Genomic DNA, 21,538 nt, shown 5'->3' on the forward strand with positions numbered 1-21,538 from the left:
TTGATTCCAGGATATACTCTGCTACTATCTACAAATCCAATGCACACCAAGTGAAAAAGTTGGCATTATGATAATCATTTATTCTCTTATTAATCATGCTGTTCTAAATGTGCCTTTTATATTTGACTGCCTCTAGTAACATTTTCATTTTACATGTTTAAGTTTTTTGCAACCCAGCCAGAGGGGCAGGGTACAAATTATTAATTATTTAATAATAATAATAATAATAATAATAATAATAATAATAATAATAATAATAAAATAGTAAACTTTGCTGCATTAAATGTGCATTCTGTTGTTGACTTCATTTGTAATGTTTCATTCCAAAATCTTTAAGACAATATTTTAGTTTCCTGTTAATTCTGTTGCTTTGAATGTATACTTGACTTTCTACAGCAATGTTTTATTCTGGATTGTTTTATTTGCTGTAAATCACTTTGAGATTTTTTCTTAAGAATATAAAGCGGCATAGAAAAGAAATGAATAATGATAATTATAGAAGGCATGTACAGCCAGCAGTTTCCCTTTTTAAAAACGGGGTCCTGTAGGTATTGTCATCCACCCTCCCTATCCCCTTACTGCCAGTCTTGCATGGTGTCACATTTGCAGTAGTCCCAAGTTACATCAGTGGATAATAAGCATGTGCTGGGACACCCCACACACCAGGCCTAGGGACTATGGATGACACACAGTGACCCAGCCAGCATGTCCTGAACCCCTGGCCTACCTTGCCACAAGTCAGGATGTCAAGTCCAAAGTTCAGAGACCAGGAGTCAATCCACACATCCAAAGTCAAGGTAACCCAGTCCAGAGTCAAAACCAAAGCACAGTCCCATAGAGGTCCGGGAACATCCAAGCCACAGTCCACCAACATGAGCAGTTCAGCAAACACAGCCCCTCAGCTCTGCTTCCCTTTTGTGCTTTGCCTGCTGATTGCAGCATCTGGGCTTGATGAGACATGTGACCCTCACCTGGTCCAAGCCTCCTCCATCTGAGGAAACACACACCTCTTCCCAGAGCTAGCAGGACCCACCTGGCCAGCTATGGAGCTGGGCTGTGGGCCCTTGCTTGCCTCAGCCTTCTGGAGCGCCCAGCCTGCAGCTCCCTACACCTCAGAGCCCTCCATGTTCATGAAGAGAGGGGCTTCTCTGGTGATGGGTCCTGCTGCTCTGGTGGTTCCTGTGCATTGACCTCCATCCTCTTGCCATCCTCTGTCAACCTGTGAGTACTTCCTTCCCCATCCCCTGCTTGCCCCGGTGTGTCTCAGTCCTGGCTACACCCCTCGCTGGAGTCCTCTTCCTTCTCTTCCTCCTTCCTGTTGTCCTGCCAGTTCATGACACAGCACTGGATTTAGGGCAGTTCCACCACACAGGGTGCTGTGCCGAGGGGGCACAAAATAACACCATCACCAACAACCTATATTTGTGTGAGTACCTGCTGATAAGATCCATAAAGGAGCAACTGTACCAAAAGGAATTATTGTGAAAATAAGAAATAATTGGGGCGACACCACATTTTGTCACCGGTCAGGGTGCTCTATTACCAAAGTCCACCTCTACCCCAGCTCCCAAAATTGAGAGTGGCCTTTGAAGAGGTGCATACGTAGGGATTGTCACTTGCTCATAGGCATTATCCAGAGTCAGTTTATGACTGGGTCACAATGTGCCTCAGATCTTTAGGTCTGTGGGTGATGCTGCACAAAGGGAAGCGGCAAGCCCCAGTTGCAATGCTAATGAAAAGCAAAGAGGATGTAGCCCACTGCAGTATGACTGGTCTTTCTGTGTGCTGCTTTCATTTAATTTCTAAATAGTGACTGGCGGTCAGTTGAACTGGCATTTGAGATTTACAATGTGTTCAGCTGATGAGGATTTTCTGATTGAACATTGCCTGGCTATATGAAATACTGCTTTCATCTATCAAACTGTGCGTGTGTGTGCGCGCGCGCATTTGTGTGTGTGTGCGCGCACACACACACATATACGTGTGTGTGTGTGTGTGTGTGTGTACACATACGTGTATGTGTGTACATGCACCTTCTTTCCCCAGAATGTTCACTGTGCTCACACCAAATATTGTAAAACTACAACACTGGGGAGACCTGCATTCCTACCACGTCAACAACGTGAGGAACTAATGTTTTATTGCCAAGTGTTCTGTGCCTTTCATACTCTCTTTTTTTCACACTTGCAAGCAGGGTCAGGATAAAGAATAACCTCTAGTCATGTTTAAACGTTTGGGAGAAAGTTTTCACTTCTAAATAAAATCTCTCGCTGCAAAAGGAAGAAAGGAAATTATGATCCAGTTCCAGGAAAGGTTCTGCTTCTTCTGTGATTGGGTTCTAGTGACCCCTAATGGGCAACTTAAAACAGCAAGGCAAGTCTGCAGTGGGAATATGCCTGCCCTGACTCTGGCTGCCAATTAGATTTTGTGATGTGGGGGGGGACAAGCTAAGCCTTATCAGCCTATGTTTCAGATCAACAGATCATTTGAATGTGTGTGTGCCCTTGGGTACACCTGGCTGGTTGGTTAATTCAGAGCTGGGGACAATCTTAAGTCACATTCCATCCCATTGTCTTATGGAAACTGGAGCGTGCATGGGAAGGAGCTTACAGCAACTCAGTCTAAATAAGACATCATAATGCTCAGTGGCAGGGAGAGGGCTAATGGCTCATGCCATTGTTATACTGTCAGATCAAGAGTATAGCAACCCCACAAGCTACAGTGGAATCAGCCCTATTTCTCAGAGACCCATTCTTTTCTCTTCAAAACACAGGTGGGTATTTTCCCAACCCACCCCCAGTTTCCCAGTTTCTTAGCGGTAGACCCTGCAGTTGGGCCCTCTCCAGGCCCAGAGTCCAGTGAATCTTATAATGTTTGATAGTAAGCAATGGGAATCATGGATTTTATTTGTTACACTCCTTACCCGTCCTTTGCCATAAGATCCCAGGGCAGATTGCAACAATATGTTAATTTGATGCTAGAAACAAGTAAAGCAGTTCCAGATAAATGCAGCACAGTATACTGTAGGTTAAACAAAACTGAAGTGGCTGACTCCCACGCAAATACCTTTGCTGTCCACGGCCAGGTTCAATAATCCTGTCTTCAGCATACGGCAGAAGCTATGCAGCAGCAAAAGTGCTATTGTATGTATGTGTTATTTGCCCATATTTTGGAAAGGGATGTTTGCCCTCGCTGTCTATCATCTCGTTTGTATCCTGCTTTTCCTCCAAGGAGCTGCATATGGACTTGCCTCATTTTAACAGCAAGTTAATGCATTTACAGTAGCGTAGCTACAAGCACATAAGTATATAGCACTGCTCTTTTTAATCATGAATTTCAAAGAAAGGTGTTTAGAAATACTCAGCATGGTTTAGTCAAGAGCAAGTCCTCATCCAGATTGCAGCAGGGGCTGCTATTTACTTTGAATACATCTCTTCTTTGACCCTCATTTGGCTGTACGCCAACAGGAGTCACGGAATCATCTGCCTTGGAGGTTTCGAACCAGAAAAAGGACAGACATCTTTCCTGGGGCCTTGAGGTCTTCTTGTCTTAGGAAACTAAGACAAGAACAGATATCCTACTGCTCCCCTTCAATCTCTATGGATCTATGATGGTGTGCAAGACAAGAGGGAGAAGCCAGCATGTTCTCAGCCAGTCCTGGAAATCACTGTGAGGGAGAAGGAGAGATGAGGAACCTGCAGCTAGAGCAGTGAAAGAACAGTCCCTTAAATTGCATGTTATTTTTATTTGTTATGTGCTACTGCCTCTGCTAATACACTCAGATTTTGCTGGAGGGAGAGTACCTATGAAGGTGGGCATGGTATAATCTGGAAACAAACGTGTTTCCACACATTTCCACACATGGTATAATCTGGAAACAAATGCTACAGAGGGATTTCTGTAGCAAAGCCTCATGGAATTATACAAGACAGACTCTGCCAGCATTTTCTTTTTATTTCATTATATTTATATCCTGTCTTTCCTCCAAGATAGCTTACATGCTTTTCTTCCTCCCTGTTTGATCAAATTAAGAGATCATGAATAGCCCTAGGTCAACCATCATGGTTGAGTAGGGATTGGAATCGCAGTCTCCCATGGCCTAGCCCAATCCTTTAATAGTACATTGCAGTACATTGGCTACCAGTTCCCTTTACCAGCCACAGAATATTCTGAAATCAAGTAATCCACACCTTTAATTCCATGGTACTATGGGATGGAAGGTCCCACTGCTCTAAGACACATGTTGTGGAAACTAACGTTCTGACTGCCTGATGATCAAACCCTGTAGAATCGCAGCTTCAGGCATAGAGTGAGGAATGCTCAGCTGATACCTCACATGACCTCTTCCCTCGGCTTTGTTTTCCAAATTCAAAGCCAAATCTTGCTGTTTACATGCTCCTTGCTGTTTTCCTCCTTTCCTATCTAACATTGTCAGTCACATCCACGGGAAGATTAAGTGAAACGGAAGGTCGATTGATCCAGGGCACAATTTAAGACTTTCCTGTTCCAGAAGAATAAGCTGCTGACAGGATAAACAGGGCCTGTCATGTTCAAACTGGGAACTCCTGCTTTCTCATTTGTCTGCCCCCCTGTTCTGAGTACTGGAAACATAGAAAACAGCAGGGGTAGAGGCCATGGGGGGGTTGCTGTTCTTGTTTTTTAATCTCTGAGGCGACAGGGCTTGCTAACCGCTAGTTGTTTGGGTGCTTCCTCTGCGAATCCTAAGTGCAATGGTGCAAGCTACTAGTATGCTCCACAGGATACCCAGAAAACAACAGAGATAGATCCATTAATTGCTTGTGCATCTCTAGGCCCGCTGGATCAAGTTTGGTTTATAGGAGAAGCATAACATGTATGAAATGATACACCAGTCATTCAAAATTCTGAAACCTTGTAAGCTACAGGTTCTTCATCAGGTCTCCGGCTCCCAGTCTTTCTCACTATGGCGAGATGTATTTCTATTCAAATTTTAGTGATCATTTCCGAATTTGCATGTGCACAAATCTGTGTTCACTTTCGGTGATGCGTTTCCTCTTTTTGGTAGCCATTCCCATACTGTGTGTGGAACTCTTTACAGATCCATATAACCTGTACAGTCCTCATAGCAATGTGAGCTTGTCTGTTTGCTTTACAGGACTGAGTCAGAAGTACAAGGGTCAGGCTAGTGTGATCTGTGATGCATCCTCCAGCTGTGTCGTCCTCTGATTTTGCAGCAGCAGGAGAGACTAAACTAAACCTTGGTAAACAGGCTGCAATGACTCCACCATTTTTTCTTATTTTTTCTTTTTTCTTTGTAAAAAAGCAAAGCCTTTTGTTCAGATCATCTGAGATAGAAACGGCTCCTAGTACCTGCTTAATACCTTTTCCCTTCCTTTAATTGGCAAGGACCTATTATCTCTAGATCAGCTCCGCAAAGCAATGACTGGGGATTTATAGTCTTTGATCCCAGTTGCTTTGATTCTAACAGCTTTTAACTTACCTTATTTATTCTGTAAAAGTGAATTCAAGCCAACATTATCTGCCCTGGGTTAAATCATAGCAAATGTGGAAATACTATATTTAAGAAAGCAAAAAGCAGGTGCAAAAACACAAAATGAGAAATAATGTGTTTGAGTGACAGTTGGGGTGTGGGTGTATGATGTATTTTATAGCTTTATAAGATATTTTATATTTTATATTATATATATATATATATATATATATATATATATATGGCAGTGGAAAAAAGGCTACTAAAAATAAATTAAAACCCCTATCATAATTAAAATTACAAAGTATACAAAAAATAATGTAAAAGACCAATAACATTATTATTTTATTATTTATTGAATTTATCTCTCACTCTTCCTCCCAAAGAAGCCCGGGGTGTTTTTGTTTTAAACAAAACCAATGCAATAAAGTGGTCTACAAACAACAACAGCTAAAAGCATTCTGAAAGTGGTTGCAGCTAAAAACATTCCATCTAGTGATCTTGAGGTTCCTACGAACAGCCATTAAATTCCTGGGTAAACACAGATGTTTTCAAAGCCCTCCTGAAAGTTAGTAATAATGGAGACAGATGCACTAGGGCATTTCACAACTAGACAGCTACCACTGAAAAGGCCCTATCCTGGCTCAGTGCCATCCAGGGAACCCCTAGAGTTGGCACCACAAATAAGACCTCACCTGCCACAATAGGGTCCAAAATGGTTGTTACTGTGGAAGCTGCCCTTTCAAGTCCTTTATAGGCTGGTACTACATTGAAAAACACCCTAAGCTGAGCCATGAAGGTAACATAATGAAACCCTAAGCCTAATGGTGGGGAAACTTAGTCCCTGTGGCCCAATGAGGCTCTCCAGGCCTCTCTCTGGCCCTCAGAATCATCCCCAGGCTACACCTATTACAGGCCTGGCTTGGTAGCCATATGCACCTCAACTGTCCTGATTTGACTGGGACATCGTGAAATTACAGAAGCCATCTTGGCTTCTGACTGGATCCTGGGATGTCCCGTTTTGGCTTCCGCAAGATCACAGCCCCAAAAGATGCCCATTTTGTGGGTGGGGGCAGGATCGTAGCCTCCAAAGACGCATATTTTGGGGGCACTCATAGAGGCAGTGGCAGCATAGGCACGGGGGGGGGTGGACCTTGACACCCTCTTTGTCCCCACAGCCCTCATCCTTCCTCGGCCGTGGGGAGACAATAGTGTTTGAAAACCAGTTCATGTGGTCCCTGTGCTGCAGGCGTCTACATTATATTGTTCTTCATCTGCTTCTTCTTTCTGTATTGTGTTAAACTGTTTTTATCTGTTGTTATTGCATTTTGTACATTGCCTTGAGACATGCATGGAAGATAATTAATTAATTAATTAATTACTAGCTTAACAATGTTGTTGCTGATGATAGCAGCAGCAGCAGCAGGAAAGGTGTGTCATTTCAACCAGGGCTCATTATTGTGTGAGTGGTTGGGGAGCAGTGACATTCAAAATTATGCCCACGTGGTACCTAAATTTCATCAAAAAGTGCACAGCTTTAAGATTATTTTGAAAATAGGTTATCTTCGAGCAAGCTTGTCTCTAGCATATGAGTAATTATTTCAGTTGTCTGTTTTCACATGCCGTGGATTAAATGTCCTCTAGAAACATAGGGCAGTTGTCACAGAAAGTATTATTTTCCCGTCAGTGAATTCCTGATCATTTTCAAATGCTATTTAACAGCAGCCTGGTGACTTTATTTATGTCCCAACACCTGCTTGAATCAGGCATTTAGAGCACAGATTCAAAAAGTTTGGCTTTTCCGTGTTAATTGCATTTTATATTTTATTTCTCCCTTTTGGAATGTTGCACATCTCAGATGCCAGAGGCAAGGAAACATATTAAGCTAAAGGTCAAAGAACTGAATTTGTAACTCAACAAAAACCCAACAAAACATCTGGCCACGTTCCATCGCACTCTTTACTGTTGACATGACTCAAGGGGTTTGCAGATGCATGTTTGTGTGATTTAAAAGTGAAGCACTTTTTTCATTTTCAAAAAAAAACATTTTGAATATACTTCACAGCACTTCAGAGACTAAGACTCAAAATCAGAAACATACTTAATGGTTTCGTGAGGAGGATTTTTCACTTTTTAAAATTTAGAGGTTCCAACAAAAAGGTAGTAAAGGCTGCAATTCTATGCTTCTTAATAGAGTGCCCCAAGGGCCATAGGATTCCTCATATTTCACTCTCTAAGGATGGGTGTGTTGTGCATGGGCCGTGTCTGGGCAGCACGATGTTTGAGCCATTCTCTTTGATCACCTGCTGCCAGATACTCACAAATTGCATTTCAAAACCCTGAGAATATACTCTGTCAATGACCAGATCAGTTATAAGAATACAAGTTGACTTTGGTCATCAACCTGGGTGCTTCTGACTGCCATTTTATCTCCACAGTCTAAAGATGAAACATGAGGGGAAAGGTTTTGAAACAGAAGTGACACACAACCCAGCCCATGCCAAAGCCAGCTGTTTGGCATATTTATCAAACTTTTTAAAAGAGTAAGTTGTGGTTGTGGAGGAATAAATCGTTTGTTGTCAATACATTATTTTCAAGGTGTTCAGTGAAGGCTGATTCCTAGATGTGTCCAAGGCTCTTGTCATCATTTTGGGGTCAGATTCGAACAGTGTTGCCTGACTGATTCTCATACAGACAAGCAATGACCAACCAGAGTCATGACAAGAAGAATCCATATTTGCTTTGGTTCAGTTCGCTAAATGGAAGTGAACTTATTTTCTGGCTGGGAACAATTGGGCTAGAGTTGAGTGTTGGGTCTTCATGAATTGGTGATTATCTGCCCCATCTTAACGCGATCACAAGATGATGATGCACCAAGCAACCATGTGGTTTGGGGAGATGTGCAGCAATGTGAGGAGTAGCAGTCAGGGTGTAGGGTGGAACAATCAAATTACCACTTTACATGTGACGTACAGCACTTGCTACCTCCCCAGCAACACACATGGCCATTGCACTGTGATAATGTAAATTAATCCTGAACATCTTTTGGAACATTTCCTTAGACCTTTGGGTGTCTACCAGCTTGCATTGTGGATGAGTTTAAGTTTCAGGTTCCCATGAAGCCAAATCTTGCACTAGATTATGCAATGCAAAACAAGTCTGCGGATGTGAGCACTGAATGCTAATAACCTTGACAATTTTTATTTATTCAACTTGAGAATTTATAAGCCACTCTGTATTTAAGGAATATCTGAAATAAATTCACAGAGATAAGTCCTGCAACCTGCTTCTAGAAAAAGGAGATATTTACTAATGTCATTTTGAAGTAGAAATGGATGTAGTCTCTCTTGTCCCTTTAGCCTACTTTCTCTGCATTGAGTAGACCGAACAATTCTGCTTCATAACACAGTCTGCACATGTCCCCTTCTATAATAGCTTTACTTTTATAGGGAAATTGCTGAGCATTCTAGATGGATTCTCCCCACTTCCAGGGTCGCTTCTGGCAACCACCATTAGGGAGCTGTTTTCAAAGCTCAATTAGTCTAGCTGTTTGCCTCAAGACGTAAGTGGTAGTTGTTTGACACGCATGCTCAAGTGAGTTCAAGATAGACAGACAGACATAATAATCTTCTCCCTTTCATGTCTGAAGTAAGAGGAAGAACAAGCAAGTCGTAGGTCCTCTGCATGGAGAACATGGAGAAATGCTATTGGGTTACAGAGAAAAGGCGGAACTATTCAACACCTGGGACGCGGGTGGTGCTGTGGGTTAAACCACATAGCCTAGGACTTGCCGATCAGTAGGTCGACGGTTTGAATCCCCGTGACGGGTGAGCTCCTATTGCTCAGTCCCTGCTCCTGCCAACCTAGTTCTCCTTCTTAGGATATCCTTTTTCAAACCTAAAGTTGCATTCAAAACTTTTTACAGGTTTGTTTTTTTTTTAGTACAGTAAATGCACAATTTGTCCCCATATGCAGTATATCTACAAGTGCTCAGGAATTATTATAGCCCTGACCTGTTTTCTTAAGCTCTTGGGAGAAACAGACACACAGATACACAATTTATTTCAACTTAAGGATGAAAGTTATTTCTTTCAGCTTATCAAGTTGGCTCTTGCCTGCAAAAGCATACATCACAATCAATGCATTGGTCTTTCTAATTCCACATGGGAAAAACCTATAGTCCTGCTGAGCTGTTCTATAAGGGCAACATGGAGATGAGGAAAGAGAAAACAAGACAGCCATTGGTCTGGTTGTAAGGCGCCGGTCAGACCAGGCTTGGCGAAGAAGAGTTTGGATTTGATATCCCGCTTTATCACTACCTTAAGGAATCTCAAAGCGGCTAACATTCTCTTTTCCCTTCCTCCCCCACAACAAACACTCTGTGAGGTGAGTGGGGCTGAGAGACTGGCCCAAGCTCACCCAGCAGCTGCATGTGGAGGAGCGGAGACGCGAACCCGGTTCCCCAGATTACGAGTCTATCGCTCTTAACCACTACACCACACTGGCTCTCACTGGTGAGGCAGCACCATCCTCCATTGATGATCAGGTGGGGTGGGGTCTGATGTGGCATTGCTTCTTGGAGAGCATTTTGTCAAAGTAGTTGGGCTTTCAAGTCTCAATGAAAAATGGCATGCTTTTATACCATGTTTAATGTTGGAGCAGCTTTCTTGTAAAAACATGTTTTGGTGCTTCTGCAATTTTAAATCTGTGCTATAGAATATAAATCCAAGAGTTGGGAGCTCAGGCTAGCATCTTGACGTTTAATAGGCGACAAAACAGTTCTAACATTGTCGTAAATAATAATAGCAATAGCGTTACCATCAGAAAAATGCTAAATGAAAAATTTTAAAATGCTATGCTCTGGCAGAGTTTCAGATTCTCATCAGAAGTTTTTGTATGGCGCTAGGCGAAATAATTGAATGGGGGGATCTGCCCACCCCAATAATTTGCAACATAATAAATATGCTTTTAAAAAATCAAGTGATTAAAATAACAGTAAAGCACCATTAAAAATAGAAGCAGCAGTTGAAATAACTATTAAAACGCAGCACAATAAAAATCAGGGAAATGGTAACTGGAAGGCCAACAGAGAAAACAACAGATATGGGGCGTGGGGTGCAGTGTAATTCAAATTGCAATGCGGCTACCACAGAGAACATCCTGTTCCTGGTCTTCTCTCCAACCTCTCTCCAGTGGACAGGCTGCGATTAGCCCTGCCTGTGTTTTCTAGTAGGGCAGGCATGGGGAATCTTGGCCTGCCAGATGTTGCTGAACTACAACTCCAATCATTCCTCGTTATCGGTCATGTTTTCTGGGGCTGATGGGAGTTGTAGTTCAGCAACATCTGAAGGGTCAAAGGCATCCCAATCTCTGAGTGGTGTCTTTAGGATGCATAGTTTATTTACACATATATACAACCTGAGCCTATGATGGAGGTGCTCACAGCATTAACACCTCAAGTGTGTCTTGCTTTTTCCATAGCCACAGCCTTGGACCCCAGGAGAAATCAGCCAGTTGCTGGCTGCTTCTTTTGATGGAGTTGCTGCTGGATCATTTGCTCAAGCTGCTCCATCTGTTGCTCTGGAACTTCTCATTCCTAGCTCACACACATACACAATTTCTAACTCTGGCCTTTATCTTTCTAACTAACAAGCACAAAGCCACTTCCTTTGTTACCTTAATGGTCCATACTTCAGAGGCCATTATCAAGAAACTTGCCTGGTTGTTCCAGCAATGTGAATCACTGCTGGATCCAGGAATTGGAAGGGACTCAAACATTAGTGCTTACCACCCCACCACAAACCCCTCACAACAGTATCATGTTCACTTTATGACACCACATGATCTCTTCTGGGAAAATGTCACTAGTCCCTTATTGTCCCATGAGGTATTTATCAGATGGCATATACACTATTCATTGTAATCAGATGGTTTGGCTTTCTTATTGGCATTTCCATTACTGTTTCCCATTGCAGGAACTTTCAAATCGTCCTGTGGCCTTAAGAGCCGCCAGGTAGTTTTAATGAACTTGTGCTTGGCCCAAAGGGGTCCTGTGTGCACTGATCTATTGAGTACTTCTTGCAAATATTGGTGACCTCCATTTTCATGTTGTTTCATGGGTGGCATGGAATTTTAGGTATGCAGAGGCACTGAGGAATAAAAGGAAATATGGTCAGCATTTTCCGATAGTTACCTAACTGCTCTTTATTTCTGGGGCTAATGCTTTGCTTTTAGTGCTTAACTCAGATGCGTTGGTTTCAAATATTCAATAAATCAAGCTGCAATTTTAAATAATGAAAATATTAACCACATTTAAAATACAAAGATGTAAACAACAATTTATTTTTCATAACAAGAATAACAGGTACACATTTGTGTGTGCACATATATAAAAGCATCTCTTTAAATTAAAACATTACTTCAGCTCTAAACTATGAGATCTAGCGAATTATGTAAAGCTGATGAGTAAGGCAAGATACATAACAGATCCATGGTTCCTTAATTAAGTTGCCATTGTGAGTGCCAGGGTCAGCTTCAGCAGTCTGGGGGAGCTGCCAAGATTTTGCTCATATTTTGCATGGAAGCCACCATATTTGTCAACTCACTACTGATAGTATGCAGCTCCTTTGCCATACTGCAGAAGTCCCCTCTAAGTCCACAAACAGCGTTTTTAATCTCTTCCAAAAGGGTCATGGCTTTTTGTTCAGTGTTCGTACAAAGGAAGTGTGTACCCGGCAGATCAGAGGCAGGAGACTCAATTGCGGCAGCCACAGGGTGTGTATCATGCACCACATTGTCTTCCCAACTCTCAGAATAAGCACGGCAAGTTCTACGCCTACAACTATCAATGTTTTTGACCGGACATTTTGAATTATCTGGAAGAAGACTTAGGATGTTAGCATTTTCAAATACATCAGGCACTTGGCAGGGAGATAAGGAATTTGCAATCCTTTCTTTGAGATCGTTAAAGAAAAGAGAAGGCAGTCCATGTGGTGGTGTGAGCATATAAGAAGGTCCACGGGAAGGAAAACAATGAGGCTGTGGGGTGTTGTTTGGAACGGCTGACTCAGGGGATGACATTGAGAAAGTGGAAAAGGAGGATGTTGTTCCCATTGAGCCGGCAGAGTCTGAAATGTACATGAAAGAAAAGTACGTAATGTTATACATTATTTGCCAAAAGTAGATATTCATTTTTAAGACCCCCTGGACCGTGCTAGCATCTTACTGAAAATAAATGGAAGTATCTTAACCTACAATGTGCCATGTTTAAAGAAACAACAAACAAACTGAAAGCAAAACATGGCATTCAATACACAGTGGAATCTGGAGCTTAAGATAGTGAGATTTATTTATTTATTACCTGGATCAGCTGTTCATCCAGATGGGGCTTGTCCATTTACATTATTGGATATGCAAGTTCAAGGAACAGGTCTTAGGAACTTCCCCTGAAACAGCAGAATGCTGGCAATGGATATGCCTTAAAGTGATCAGGCCTTTTATCCCCATCTAATCAATACATGGAATGAGAGAAGGGCATTTATTCTTTCGCCTCAGGCAATTTTACAGCCACCCAAAGCTGCTCCTGAATGGTAACACTCCACACAGCCAGACTGCATTTGTACTGTGTCCAGTGTGAGGGTCTGCTCAATAGTGTGGAACTTATGGCAACCGACATAAGAGGTGTTCCATGTGAATGCAGTGAAGTTTGTAGAGAGGTCCGTTGCAACAGCATTGGGTATGCTCTGGCCGCCTCCTGTGTTCCCCTGCCCCTCTCTTCCCCTGCCCCAATCCCTTTTCATTTCTCCCCATAACCTCAGCATTCCTTTCCTCCTCATATCCCTTTAATCTCCTTTTCCTCACACTAAAGAAGTCGATTTTGTGTTTTATTTTCAAGACTCATGAACAGGGCTGGTTCAATACAAATTGCTGCCTGAGGTGAAGGACAAAATGCCTCCCCTTCCTGTTCCATATAAAGAAGCTAAGAGGGGTAGCAGGCAGTGGCGTAGCGTGGGGGGTGCAGGGGGGGCTGGCCGCACCGGGCGCAACATCTGGGGGTTAGGGTTAGGGGGCGCAAATCCACAGGTTAGGGGGCGGAAATCCACGGGTTAGGGGGTGCAAATTACTTGCCTTGCCCCGGGTGCTGACAACCCACGCTACACCACTGGTAGCAGGTGAAACTTGCTTCAACACTGACTGCATACACACCTTACTTTAAAAGCACATTCTCTCCAACCACCCCAAGAATCCTGAAAACTACTTTGAAAGAATGTCAGGAACTGTAGCTCTGTGAGAGGTGAACTACAGTTCCCAGGATTCATGGGGAGTACTTGAAATGTATGGTGTGTATGCAGCCACTGGTGATGATGGGACAGTGTACTTCACTGTATCTGAGGGCAACAGAGCAGGTCATGTGGCACACACAATTTTGTCATCCAATACCTTGCCTCTGCTACTCACCCACCCCCCAAATTACCACCTAAGGCGCCCCCCCACAGTCTTCCCAACAGTAGAGCCAGCTCTGCCCATGAACACAAAATGCTTTGTGCATAACAATTCAGCTTTTTTCATGGCTTGACACCTGGAACTCCCAAATGTTTCAGTGAGTGAGGGTGGCGGGGAAATGCTGGAAAACTTTAATTCCTTAGTTCTGACTCTTCATTTTGGGATTTTCAGTAACTGTCACATATCTGAACAGACTATTACTGACATGTAGTATTTTCTGTATAGAATTTTACTCACGTGCAAAGAAAATAAATGGATACAATCTGTTCATGTGTCACAATTTTTAAAATTGTATGGTATAAAGGTCAGAATGTTAAAAGACTGGGGAAATTGATATGGTATTGCAAAAGATGACCACTAGTTTCAAATAAATAATAGTTTTGGCATTTAACAAGGCAGTTAACATGCCTTGTTTTTATATAAAAATAATGGAAGGGAGAAATCATGACCCCATAGAGAGGGAGGGATGTTAAACCCTTCCGCCATATCATGATCACTGTGAAAGTTGTTGGGCCAGATCAGACAACATGGTAGCTTTAGGGGGTGATTTTCACTCAAATTGCAGTGCAAGTGGAAAATGTTGTCCTGTTTCCCCTTTGCTGCATCCCCATTCTTGATAGGGTACCCTGCACCTGCTGTTTTCAAAGTAAAAAACAAGACATGTTAAATGCATATGCACATTTCATGCATTGTCTGGCTTGGCCCAAAATTTGTCCATCATCTTGCAAGCAAGCTATCCTTGACCTGTTTGAATTCAGTATGCGGGAATGGACTAGTTATACAAGTTCTTATAACAGCACTAAACTCATTAAGTTTCACCTTGGCTTCTGTTATTTAATATTTACTATGAAACTTCAGAAAGGTGCCACTAAGGCTTTGTACACATTAGCAGCTTAAAATGCAGCAAGGTCGTTTTCTCCACTGCATTTCAAGTCTCATTTTTACAATGCTGTACACAGCAAAGAGGGGGTGCTGTTGTACTCAACCAAAGGCATCAAACAGCCGAATTTCTCAAGAAACTAAAGCCTACATACAGATTGTGACTAATGGCATGTGTATTCAGCTTCAGACACCACTGGTGGTAGTCAGGGTTGGCTCACCCATGGGGCAAAGTGAGACAGGATCCACAGGGGCAGCAGATCTCACCTCTAAGAAGTGGAATCCTGTGGTGCAATCCTTGGAGATCAGAGCGCTCACCTCTACAGTGGCCTCTTGGCAAACAGGAGGACTTGCTGGTCTCCTCTCAGCCCTAGGGAGGAAATGATGGGGTCTGCCCTCTGGTGTTTCCTGAGCTCTGTACCCACCTGGCATGATTCACAGTGGTCCCCTTCCCCCTTCTATTGTGACAGCCTTTGATTCCCACTTCAACCATCAGGTAAGGTTCGTTTGATTCCCCACCTCCTCTTGTTCCCAATGTAGATCTTTATCCCCCTGTTCTCAATGCAAATCTTCACTCATCCCTTCTCCTGGGGGGATGGGGGAGTGCAATTTTGTGGTGCACCGCAGGAGCCAAAATGTATTAGCCTGGACTTCATGGTAGTGCACTGGGCCCGGATTAGACAGTAATATGTATGCAGCCATGACCACTTCAAAATAATGTCCACTTGATGTCCCTTTTAAATATAATAAGAGTTTTATCTGGTGTGTAAAGAGAATGCTATAAAAGCAATTACTAGCATCATAGACGTTCACTAACAGTGTCTTAACATCTAGAATCAATGGAACCCAACCCCCTGGGAATTATTCACAAAAGTATTACAGTTTTGCAAAAGCTATAGAGAAAGAATTTGGATGGTGAAGCAACAGGCATGTTTCTATGATGGACATGGAAGGCACAAGCTCACCTGGCCTTGGGGTTGGTTGGCTGCCTAAGCTGGCTGGCTGTACTGTGCTTTGCCTCAAGAAGCAGAAATTTTTCAGGCTAGATTCACTAGGTTCAAATAGTTGCTGAGAAGAAGCTGGAGTTGTGGTTTTCGTTATGCTGTTTCCCAAAGAATCAAATGTTTGAAAAGTTGGAGATTGGTAGAGGGTTTCAACAGAGGCTTCAGTCTGACAGCAAACAAAATCTGGTTTGGTGTTCTGTCTGTTGGTAGTAATAAACTCTTCTGGGCCCAATGACCAAAGATCAAGCAAAGTTTCTGCAACTTTGTGGCTGTATACACTGGACTGTGTCTTCGGAGGAGATTTAAGCATAGCTTTGGAAATAATAGAACTCTTTGATTTCCTGCCTGAATCCCATTTTGGAAAAGTTAAAGGATTTCTTTCTGAGGGATTCAAATAAGTACCTGCAAGGTAACAAAAGTTATGTAACAAAAAATAAAATTATTTTTTGAATGGAAGAATATACACCGTATTTTTCGCCCTATAGGACACACTTTTTCCCCTCCAAAAATGAAGGGGAAATTTGTGTGCATCCTATGGGGCAAATGCAGGCTTTCGCTGAAGCCTGGAGAGCGAGAGGGGTTGGTGCGCACCAACCCCTCTCGCTCTCCAGGCTTCGCGCAGCTCTCCGCAAGCCGTGGGAGCCCGGCGCTGGGCTCCCACGGCTTGCGGAGAGTTGCCTGTATGCCGAAGCCTGGGCGCACTGAGCTCAGCGCGCCCAGGCTTCAAACTTTGTTCAGCTCTCCGCAAGCCGTGGGAGCCCAGCGCTGGGCTCCTACGGCTTGCGGAGAGCTGCCTGTTCTGGGGGCCGGGGTCGGGGGAAGCTTGGGCTTCCCCCGCCCCAGCCCCCTGCCTGGGGGGAAATAAAAAATTTTTCCTTTATTTCTCCCCAAAAAAACTAGGTGCGCCTTATGGGGCAGTGCATCCTATGGGGCGAAAAATACGGTAGTTTCATTAGTATATTATATCTTACATTATTGCCAAGTGGCCTCAAGGTGAATACAGCTAAAAAGCAGAAATATAACAACAGAAAACTACAGTATAAAAGATCATACAAGCAGCAGATAAAAGCAGTAAGACCAGCAGATAAAATCCAGACAAAACAGCAATAAAACAGCAGGGTATCCAGTACTGTTAAAACTCCTAATAGGGCAAGTACATTAAATATATAGAGGGAATGTAAGGGGGGAAGTATAATGCCTAGATAGTGCACTATTAATTTTTCTTTATTATTATTTATTAAATTTGTATAACACCCTCCATCCATAGATCTCAACAGTTCACAACATTAAAATATCAAAAAGTTTTTTTAAAAACCCACAAAATACATAACAGCACATCCACTGCCACACCTGCAGATGTAAAGGAGAAGTAGAGCTATGTGTCATCAGCATATTGCTGACAACATACGACAAACCTCTGGATAATCTGACTCAGTGGTTTCATGTAGATGTTAAAATAGCATAGGGGATACAACTGAACCCTAAGGAATCCCACATTGAAGGCTTCACAGGGCCAAAGAACGCTCCCCAAGCATCACCCTCTGGAAATGTCCATCCCTATTTCAAATATCAGCCATAAAACTATACTATGACTTGAATATGACCTGATGAAACCTTGTTATTTCAAGCCTGGTTTCATGTAGCTAATCTATGTTACTGCACTTAAATATCTGTAATTATGAGCTATAATAATATTGTATTCAAATTTGTCTTGCTCAAGCTGAATGCTGATTTAGTGACTATAATACAGCCCTTAATGGCTATGTGTCCTATTTAAATGCTAATCATCTAGAAGTAGTTTTCTTCCTAGGAATCTCCATACCAATTTTATCCAATTGCCTATTATACTGTACAAATTTCAGTAAGGCAAATGAATGATCAAGAGTGATAAGGAACTAGGCTATATGCAAGCACAGCAGGGAGGGGAGGGCCAAGCGCTGGAAGTGCCTGACATTAAAGATCCATAAACCTGACCTCCCAGCCGAACATCAAGTTCAGGAGAATGCTTCAAGCCAAGCATTTCATCTGGGAGGCAAACAAGGGAGCCAGTAAAAGACTTGCGTCAAAAGGAAACCTGGTCATTCCCCACCAGATTCCTGACTCTGAGATAAGGAGAAAAATGCATGCGCACTATTTGAATAGCAATGCCCATCAACTTGGGGGGGGCTGGCCCCCTCATATATTTTATGGGGCCCCTAGGAGTTGGCTTCTATACCTTTCAGTGAAAACCTCATATTCAGTCTTCACTGAGGCATTCTGTCTCAACATGACAAGCAGTGGGGAGTTTGCAGAGCTTGTAAAGCTTTCCCCTTTCTCAGTGTTCGGTGCTGAAATCCACACTCATCAGCTCCTCTGACTTCCCTGAAGACTCCCAGGTGAAAGTAAAAACACTATGCTAATTTCATGTGTGCAAAATGGAAAGCTAATTTTCTGAGTGGGGGAGAAAAGGAGAACGAGTCAAGAATTATTGTGTCTGTGTAACTTGCTGGAATTCTCTGCTGTCCTAATCCATCCCACTTTCCTGCAGAGATTAGCTGTTGATTAGTTTATAGAATTTTGCACATCCCTATTTCCCTATGTGGCAAGTACTCTTTGGTGAGAGAACCCTAGCAAAGATTTAAAATCACAAAATATGCAGCAAAGTAAAATGTGGAAATATAGGCTTGAAAGCATTCCCTTCTAAGTTGCTGCCAAAGTTTTCCTCTTCCATTAACATAAAAAGAGAAACCACATGTTTTACTTACAAATTCTTCAGAGGTAAAATTCATGTGCTTTTCCATACAGCAGTAAGAAAACACAGACTATAAAACTTATATTCCAAAGTAGGAAATGTTTCTAAATTATTTGTATAGAAACACAAAATTGGGCTTGTGTAAACCGTGCAGTCTGAGTCTTTTATTTCTAAAAATAAAACAAGTTACTCAACCTTAACTCCCCAGATGTTGTTAGACTACAATTCCCATACACCCCACCTTATTTGTACTCTTGCAATAAATATGCAACTTCACAGAAATTACTAGTTGCAAGGGCTTCAGACTGGCATGAGAACAAAATGTTGTTCATTTCATTGTTTAAAAAAATCAGCAGATGGATAGTGGTTTGTACTTACTACAATCTGCACTTACTCTACTCTTTATCCCTCTGTTCTACTATCTTTGTCAGTCTGCTTAACCTTTCAAAAATATATTCCTGCTGACAAAATCAAGGATGTTTTCACAGTTTGAAACATAATGAATCTGAAAGTCTCTAGAGAGAAAGCTGATGACCCTCTTTGGAAAAATCAAATGTCATAAACTATTAGTATTATCTGACTTGTGCACATTATTTGTGGAAAGAAGCCACGTAAGGAATGAAAAGCCAGGGAAGTACTTTAGATTAAATCCAAGGCATTTTAATAACATAAAACTGTACCACTAGCATTAAGAGAAGGCAAGAGTACGTTCTCAGCAAAACAAATTAATTGAGATTTGACAGATTTGGATGTAACCCATGTTCAATTTGTTATCATTAGGGGTTATGCTGAAATTTGTCTTTAGGAAGTCTATTCTTCAAAGTGAATCCCAACCCCTAAATTAGCTTTGGTGAAAATGGAATACAGTGGTACCTTGGTTTACAACCATAATCTGTTCTGGAGGTCCGGTTGTAAACCAAAACAGGTTATAACCCAAGGCAGGCTTTCGCCAATGGGGCCTCCAAAAAAAAAAGGGTTGTAATAAAAAAAATGGGTTGTGATCCAAAAAAAGGGACACACACTTCCAGGTTTGACGTGGTTGTAATCCAAAACAGTTGTAAACCAAGTTACCACTGTATTTCACTATTATTATTATTTTAAAAATTAATTCTTAAATTGAAATTAACTTAATTTTGAGTGGCTCTATTCCTCCAAATATCCCAACTTTATTTCAGTTTACAAAATGGCAAGGGATTATTATTGTCTGGCAAAACACAGAAAAAGAAGCACTTAAGACACTTCAGTGTTACTGTAGGATACTTTCACACTGTGTGTGTGTGTGTGTGTGTGTGTGTGTACGCGCGCGCATTCTCCCACCTACATAGTTTTAAAAGCAGAAATAGGTATGTTATGGAACACAATAATGAAAATCATTTCAGCTTCTAATCTGTGAGATCTTCCACAGCACAGTCCGCACCCCACCAAGGAGACAAGGCCCAGCATGAAAATAGAATCCTGGTTTCTTGAGTCCACCAGCTCCCACTGCTTACTTTTCTATCAATAATATCTACCACCTGAGACCCTTTCTGTGTTCCTGTATGACATTGTTTGTCTCTATGGCAACGGTTTGTGAGGTTATAGAGAATGCACTAAACTGTGTTAGTCACAACATGTCATGGCAGTAAATTCTATTGTTAATTTATGTTCTGTAAAATACTTTATTTTGCCAGTCAACCCATGTACTGCCAACCGACCCATGTACTGAGTTCATCTGACGTTCTAGTACTGGGCCTTGAGGCAAAGGGATGTGACAGCCTCAGGCAGCAGAATCCACAGGGGCAGCAGAACTCAGCTCCCAAGAATGCAGTTGCTGCTGCCATTGTTGTAGCAATGTGCTCCTTGAAGCCATGGGTGTAGCCAGGGTTTTTGTTAGTGGGGTCAAGACTTTGGGGGGGAGGACTTTTGTTGGGGTGGCAGAACTGACATCATTGGTTAGTTAAGTATTTCTATTGTTTTACGTGATCGGGGGGTGCAGCTGCCCCCCCGGCTACGCCCATGCTTGGAGCCCAATCTGCCACCAGCTTGGTAGCCCCCCACATGTGACCCCTACAGTGGCCTTTTGGTGAATAGGAGGTCTGCTGGTCTTCTACCCCAGAGAGGAAATAGTGAGGGCCGCCCTCTGGGATCTCCTGGGCTCTGCATCCACCTAGCATGAATCAGATTAGGTGCCTCCCCCCCTGCCCCCACACACCAGCCTTTAATTCCCACTTCAACCATTGGGTAAGGTTGATTTGATTCCCCCCTTTGTTCTCAATGTAGATCTTCTCTCACTCCTCCTTCGCTGGTGGGAGTGGGTGAAGACACCATTTTGTGGTTTGTCTCAGGTGCCAGAATGTATTGGGCCAGCCCTGGAAAGAAGTCTACAATGGTTTAAGAATTTTTGTGACTAGAATTGAGACTATTTTAAAAATAACACATTGTAAACATCTCTTTCTTTAGAAGAAGCAACTGTAGGGCCCCCCAATCTGGATTGGAGGGTTTTGGTTTTTTAAATCCCTTTCCATTCCTACACTATCTTCCTGATGAAAGCTGCCTTTCCTCCCAGCTGCTACTTCCTTCTGAAGGTGCAATTGAATGCAAATTCTGCCTACTTGCCTTCTACTTGTTGTTTTCTACTTACTCGCATTCCAGGAGTTCCCGGCCGTTATCTTTGTATCTGTTGCCAATTCCTCTACAGGGACCTTAGTTGGAAATGTTGGTTGCACATCAGTAGTTGAGGGCTCGTCGTCACTAAAGATTATCAAGTCCTGACACACAAGAAAAACATGAAGCAATCAAGCAGAAACAGTTAATTATAAGCTACATTAAGAAAAATATTATGTGGCATTTAACATCGCAGGCAGCCAATGACAGGCGATCGATCCACCATCGTCCCTCTACTGGCATAGGAAGAGGAGTGCGGGGGGAGCGCACCGCCCTGTTCCAGCAGCGCAATCCTGGTGGGGTGCCATT

At 42.5% G+C, this 21,538-nt stretch overlaps 1 protein-coding gene across 4 annotated transcripts in view; it reads right to left on the bottom strand.

Moving 5' to 3' along the window:
* Positions 1-11,781: 11,781 nt before the first annotated feature.
* ENTHD1 (ENTH domain containing 1) overlaps positions 11,782-21,538 on the bottom strand; it is a 39,503-nt gene continuing 29,746 nt past the window's right edge. For all 4 annotated transcript variants that reach the window (XM_079994575.1, XM_079994572.1, XM_079994573.1 and 1 more), the window contains 3 exons: positions 21,207-21,333; positions 15,817-16,257; positions 11,782-12,597 (listed from right to left, as the gene is read on the bottom strand). In XM_079994575.1, the coding sequence (XP_079850701.1) occupies positions 12,005-12,597; positions 15,817-16,257; positions 21,207-21,333 (1,161 nt within the window). In that variant the 3' untranslated portion in view covers positions 11,782-12,004. The remainder of the gene's footprint in view (positions 12,598-15,816; positions 16,258-21,206; positions 21,334-21,538) is intronic.

This window comes from Podarcis cretensis (assembly GCF_951804945.1).
Source record: "Podarcis cretensis genome assembly, chromosome: 10".
NCBI lineage: Eukaryota > Metazoa > Chordata > Lepidosauria > Squamata > Lacertidae > Podarcis > Podarcis cretensis.